The sequence below is a fragment of the Poecile atricapillus genome, chromosome 9 (assembly GCF_030490865.1).
Source record: "Poecile atricapillus isolate bPoeAtr1 chromosome 9, bPoeAtr1.hap1, whole genome shotgun sequence".
NCBI classification, from domain to species: domain Eukaryota; kingdom Metazoa; phylum Chordata; class Aves; order Passeriformes; family Paridae; genus Poecile; species Poecile atricapillus.
Window position 1 is genome coordinate 10,095,095 of NC_081257.1, and position 6,288 is coordinate 10,101,382.

The window sequence follows — 6,288 nt, forward strand, 5'->3', positions numbered from 1 at the left end:
CTGGGAGCTGCGCTGGGCTATACTGGGAGCACTGGTCTGTACTGGGAGCTGCGCTGGGCTATACTGGGAGCACTGGTCTGTACCGGGAGCTGCGCTGGGCTATACTGGGAGCACTGGTCTGTACTGGGAGCTGCGCTGGGCTATACTGGGAGCACTGGTCTGTACTGGGAGCTGCGCTGGGCTATACTGGGAGCACTGGTCTGTACCGGGAGCTGCGCTGGGCTATACTGGGAGCACTGGTCTGTACTGGGAGCTGTGCTGGGCTATACTGGGAGCACTGGTTTGTACCGGGAGCTGTGCTGGGCTATACTGGGAGCACTGGTCTGTACTGGGAGCTGCGCTGGGCTATACTGGGAGCACTGGTCTGTACCGGGAGCTGCGCTGGGCTATACTGGGAGCACTGGTCTGTACTGGGAGCTGTGCTGGGCTATACTGGGAGCACTGGTTTGTACCGGGAGCTGTGCTGGGCTATACTGGGAGCACTGGTCTGTACTGGGAGCTGCGCTGGGCTATACTGGGAGCACTGGTCTGTACTGGGAGCTGTGCTGGGCTATACTGGGAGCACTGGTCTGTACCGGGAGCTGTGCTGGGCTATACTGGGAGCACTGGTCTGTACTGGGAGCTGCGCTGGGCTATACTGGGAGCACTGGTTTGTACCGGGAGCTGTGCTGGGCTATACTGGGAGCACTGGTCTGTACTGGGAGCTGTGCTGGGCTATACTGGGAGCACTGGTCTGTACTGGGAGCTGCGCTGGGCGCTCGCGCCCTCTGGCGGCCGAGCGAGGCACTGCGGGAGAGGCGCGGTGCGGGGGCGCTGGGGACAAGCGGGGGACACGGGCGCACTGGGCTGTACTGGGGTCACTGGGGCAGTCCTGGCAGGACCTGGAGTCACCGGAGGCGGGGGGACACTGGGGAGGTACTGGGGATGTGAGAGGGGGGCACTGGGAGGCGCAGAGGGACCCAGAGACATTGTGGGGGGCTCACTGAGGATGGGGTGGTAGCACAGTAATACTGAAGCCCCCCTGGGCGTTGGGAAGGGGTTTTTTTTTTAACTGGTGGGGACAGTCCCCACACAGGAACTGGAATTGTTTGGGAACACTGGGATTTCTTCTCTAGTCACTGGGGAGTGTCACCAGTTGAAAACTGGACTACGGGAAGTTTCCTACAGGAAACCCTGTGGAGGGTATGCGGGTATCCCTGAGGACATTGTGCAGGTGTTGCTGGAGGGCCTGGGGACGCTGTGGAGGTGGTGCTGGGCTGGCCTGGTGGCACTGGGAGTGCACTGGTGAGTGGCTGGGCACACCAAGAAGGGCACGTAAGGGGAATGGGGACATTAGTGGAGGGTTCTGGAAGGGTCCCTGGGGACACAGGATCTGGGGACTGAGGCTGACATTCTATCACTGTTGGGAGCACCCGTGGGGATGCTGGCATGGCTTACTGGGATGGGACAGTGGGCACTGCTCCAGAGCAGGGCGTATGACCAGGTGAGATGGGGACAATGGGGACATTTGCTCCCACTGTGACCAGATCCCATCAGACACAGCATCCCACACCCCAATTCCAAACCCCTGGGGTCCACAGCAGAGCTGGAGATGGAGATGAGTGCCCCAGCCCCAGGGTGGAGGCAAAGCTGGGGGCTGGTCGGGCTGGGGCCCCCCTCCGGCAGAAGCGCTGACACCGGGAACCACGGGATTGCTGAGCTCAGCCCGCTGCAGATTGAAGGGGGTTTATCGGGGGGGCCCGGCTTAAGCCCCGGGTGCTGAGCGCAGCCCCTCGGCAGGCGGCCCCCCGGGACCTTGGCCCTGTCCTTGTCGCACACCGGCGGGACGGTGGTGGCAGCGGCGGCGGCGGGCACTGGAGCGAGCACTGGAGGCGAAGGGAAGCTGGAGCTCGCTGCCCATCCTGGTGCTGACCTCCAAGGAGCGGGTGGTGAACCGCAGGGCTGCAGGGCTGAGGATGGGAGCCGGCGCCAGTGCCGAGGAGAAGCATTCCCGAGAGCTGGAGAAGAAGCTCAAGGAAGACGCTGAGAAGGATGCCAGGACCGTCAAGCTGCTGCTGCTGGGTAAGGGGGAGCCAACACCCTGGGGAACATACCCATCCTCTGTGCATCTCACCCCAACAGCCCACCCAATGCACCCCTGAAACCTACCAGTGCCCCTCAACCCAACCAGCACCCTTCAACCCAACCAGCACACCCCACAGCTGCCCCCAAACCCAACCAGCCAATCCAACATTCTCCTGGCCCCAAGATGGACCCCAAAACCCAAGCAGCCCACCCTCACAGTTCATTCAACATTCTCCTGACTCACCCAGGACCCTTAAAACCAAGCAGTCTACCCCAACATTGCCCCTGCTCCCAGCAGCCCTAAACCAAACCTCCCCATCTCAAGAGCCCACCCAGTGTTTCCCTGATGCCTCCAGCACCTTTAAACCAAGCCAGCACAGCCCAGGAGTGCCTCCAACAGCCTCCCACTCCCAAGCATCCCTAAAACAAATCAATCCCTCCCCAGTAAAACACCCAAAGTTTCCCTGACCCCACTCTAAACCCAACCAGTTCAACAGTCCCCAGACCCCTGCTCCTAAGTACCCCTAAACCCAGACAGCCAACTCTAGCAGTCCTCTGACCCCCACCACACCCCTAAAGCCAACCAGCCACCCCAACAGGCCCCCCATTCCCAGGATCCCCTAACCCAGCTCATCCCAACTTGCTCAACACCCCCTACCAGGCATCCCAAACACAGCAGACCATCTCAACAAGAAGATGAGATCCTAAGATCCACCCTAAGGTCCTCTGGTTTCCATATATCCCTGAACCCAACCAGCCCACATAACATCCCCCCACTCCCAAGTCCCCCAACCCCAATGAAGCCTTAAGAGCCTTCACCAACACTACCTATCACCACCCCACCCCTGCCCCATCCTCCTAGGAACCTCCATGCAACCCATACCGCCACCATGTCTGTCCCCAAAGCCCCCTTGTGCTGTGCTCCCAGTCCTTCCCAGTCCCGCAGTGGTGCCTGAGGTTGGGGTGCTGTGTATGTGGTGGGGCCATGAGTGGCATCACCGTTCTCACAGCCTAGCCTAGGACACATCCCCCTGCACAGCCATGAGTTTGGGTCATTGGGTGGTGGGTGGCAGGATTGCTATGCCACCGTGTCCCCAACCCCTCCCTTGGGTTCTTGAGAGTGTCCCTGCCTGAGCCGCTTCAGATCCCATTAGACACAGCGGCTCAGCCTAACCTTAATGCCCCTGGCTCCAGGCTGTTAATCCCCCTGCACACCCTGAGCCATGGGCCTGGCACAGCTCGCAGTGCCTGCAGCCGTGTCAGGCACCAAGGTCCTCAGGGAGCCAGCACGGGGCTCAGCTGGGAGTGCCCACAGCGTGGGCACCACCGTGACCTGTGTTCTGTCCCCTTAGGAGCAGGGGAGTCGGGGAAGAGCACCATTGTCAAGCAGATGAAGTAAGTGCCAAGGGGGGACATTTGGTCCTGCCCACCATGCGAAGTGTCTGTCCCACACCACAGCCGTGGGGTGCCCCATCCCACTGTGCCTGATTCTGCCCCATGCCACTGCCACGGGGTGCATCCATCATGCGGCTCAGCTCCATGGCACCTACCACAGCCTCATGCCTGTGATCTTCCCTGGCCAGGATCATCCACCAGGACGGTTACTCCCTGGAGGAATGCCTGGAGTTCATCGCCATCATTTACAGCAACACGCTCCAGTCCATGCTGGCTATCGTGCGGGCCATGACCACCCTCAACATCCAGTACGGGGACACGGCTCGCCAGGTGAGGAGCATTCCATGTTGAGCAGGGCTTCCCCCCAACCCCCAGGCCCCACTGAACCCCTCTCCCTTCACAGGATGATGCCCGTAAGCTGCTGCACCTCTCGGACACCATCGAGGAGGGGACCATGCCTAAGGAGATGTCAGAAATCATTGGACGGCTGTGGAAGGACCCAGGCATCCAAGCCTGCTTTGACCGCGCCTCCGAGTACCAGCTCAATGACTCTGCAGGCTAGTACGTGGGGTCGGGGAGTGTGGGTGGGGGAGGCGTGAGGGGAGTTCCAACCCGTGTCTCACGCCCACTGTGTGCCTGGCCAGCTACCTGTCAGACCTGGAGCGCCTGGTGACCCCTGGCTACGTCCCCACAGAGCAGGACGTGCTGCGTTCCCGCGTCAAAACAACTGGCATCATCGAGACCCAGTTCTCCTTCAAAGACCTTAACTTCAGGTGGGGGCCAGGCCCGCAGTGAGGGCTGGTGCCAGGGGGTGGGCAGGGAGTTGGGGGTGCTGACCCTCCTTTGTCCTGCCCAGGATGTTCGACGTGGGTGGACAGCGCTCCGAGAGGAAGAAGTGGATCCACTGCTTTGAGGGTGTGACCTGCATCATCTTCATCGCAGCTCTCAGTGCCTATGACATGGTCTTGGTGGAGGATGATGAAGTGGTGAGGAATGCTCACCACCTCACACGCCCTCTGCTTTGTCCCTTTCATGATTTGGGTGTTACCACGGGGCTGTGTCCCTCCACAGAACCGCATGCATGAGAGCCTGCACCTCTTCAACAGCATCTGCAACCACCGCTACTTTGCCACCACCTCCATCGTCCTCTTCCTCAACAAGAAGGACGTCTTCCTGGAGAAGATCAAGAAGGCCCATCTCAGCATCTGCTTCCCTGACTATGACGGTGAGTGTGGCGGTGGCTGGTGGTGGTGGTGTGCTGCTGGGGGGTTGGGTGCCACCACCCCCGCAGGAGTCCCCCACCAGGTGTCCTCAGCACCCCACACAAGCGGTGCCACATGAGCCTTGTTGAGGAAGCATGCAAAATTTACCCACTCGAGGGAGCCCTGGGTAGTCCCGGGCCGGCACTCTGGCGGGGGACAGCAGCCCAGGAAGGGATCCTGCTCACTGCCGCACCACCAGGTCCCAACACCTACGACGATGCGGGCAACTACATCAAGCTGCAGTTCCTGGAGCTGAACATGCGGCGGGACGTGAAGGAGATCTACTCCCACATGACCTGCGCCACCGATACCGAGAATGTCAAGTTCGTCTTCGATGCCGTCACTGACATCATCATCAAGGAGAACCTCAAGGACTGCGGGCTGTTCTGAGCCCCAGCCGAGCACCCCCTCCCCTGAGGCCCAGCCCTGCTGCTGACCCCAACCCACCTCCACAGCCACCTCTGCCTGCCCCAAACCTCTGGGATTTGACCAGCTCAGCTCCAAAGCCACCCCTGGTGAAGAGGGCAGGGGGGGTGGGGGCACAATCTCACTCCCCCTCCCCACCAACTCTCCCACCAGTCAGCACTGTGGGGCCCCTGGTTCTGCTGGGGGTCTCTGGGGCTCCAGGTCCTGGGTAGGGTACCTGGATGACCCTGGATACTACAGGGTGCTGGATAATTTTGGGTGCTGCAGGTCCCTGGGTAACCCTCGGAGCTGTGGGGTATGGGGGCTCCATTGGTGAGGGTCCTTGAGTACCCCTTGGAGCAGAGGGGTGTTCAGGAGTCCTGGGTGTCCCTGGATTCCCTTCAGAGCTGAGGGCTGCTGGGGGTTCCCAGATGACCCTTGGCACTGAGGAGACTGGGTGGTTTTGGGCGCCCCTTTGTGCTGGGAGTCCCTGGTACCCCTTGGAGCTGAGGGGTGTCAGGGGGTCCCTCAGGTGCTGGGGGGTCCTAGGTGCCCTCTGAAGCTCTGGGTGCTAGGGTGGTTCCTCAGGTGCTGCTGGGTGTCCATGAGTGCCCCCTGGAGCTGGGAGTGCTGGGAGTCCCCAGGAATCCCTCACAGCTGGGAGTCCTTTGGGTGTGGGGTGTCCATGAGGGATCCCTGGGGCTGGGGGTTCCTGTGGGCTACTGGGTGCAAGGTGTGCTGCATCTCCCTCTGGACTACAGGTCACTGGCTGTTCTTGGGTACTGGGTGTCCCCAGGGACTGTGTGATACTGGGGATCAGTGCCACCATGCCAGTGCTGCAGAGCCAGGGCGTGGTCACGTGTTTGTTCCTACCCCACAACCCCTCCAGGTAGGGCTGAGCTCTGCAGCAGCATCCCAGCTATAATCCCAAGGGTCCCACCACTGCCCTCACCTCCCATGACCAGAGGCTTCTCCTGACCCCAGGGGGATGCCAACTCAACTTGTGTCCCTCTCCCACCCCTGGGGACCACCCCAGCCCTCCCACAGAGGTGAAGCCCCCTGCCTACTCCCATGTCACATAGGGAGTTTCAGTATATATAACATTTCTCTTTTTTTTTTTTTTCCTTTCTACATTTTATTATTTCAAACCATGTGAACAATT

At 60.6% G+C, this 6,288-nt stretch overlaps 1 protein-coding gene across 1 annotated transcript; it reads left to right on the forward strand.

Annotated features, from left to right (window-relative positions):
• The first annotated feature begins 1,797 nt into the window (after positions 1–1,797).
• Positions 1,798–5,234, forward strand: GNAT1 (G protein subunit alpha transducin 1). Its single transcript, XM_058844920.1, has 8 exons — positions 1,798–2,061; positions 3,417–3,459; positions 3,648–3,789; positions 3,863–4,020; positions 4,104–4,232; positions 4,316–4,445; positions 4,531–4,684; positions 4,921–5,234. Exons 1-8 carry the CDS (start codon positions 1,956–1,958, stop codon positions 5,109–5,111), a joined length of 1,053 nt encoding a protein of 350 aa, XP_058700903.1. The 5' UTR covers positions 1,798–1,955; the 3' UTR covers positions 5,112–5,234.
• Positions 5,235–6,288: the final 1,054 nt, after the last annotated feature.

What these genes read in the sequence shown, in the direction of transcription:
- GNAT1 (XM_058844920.1), top strand. Translation starts at nt 1,956, where the DNA reads ATGGGAGCCGGCGCCAGTGCCGAGGAGAAGCATTCCCGAGAGCTGGAG. An exon ending in TTCAAAGACCTTAACTTCAG is followed by an intron (nt 4,233 to 4,315) that starts GTGGGGGCCAGG and finishes TGTCCTGCCCAG; the next exon opens with GATGTTCGACGTGGGTGGAC. An exon ending in CTGCTTCCCTGACTATGACG is followed by an intron (nt 4,685 to 4,920) that starts GTGAGTGTGGCG and finishes CCGCACCACCAG; the next exon opens with GTCCCAACACCTACGACGAT.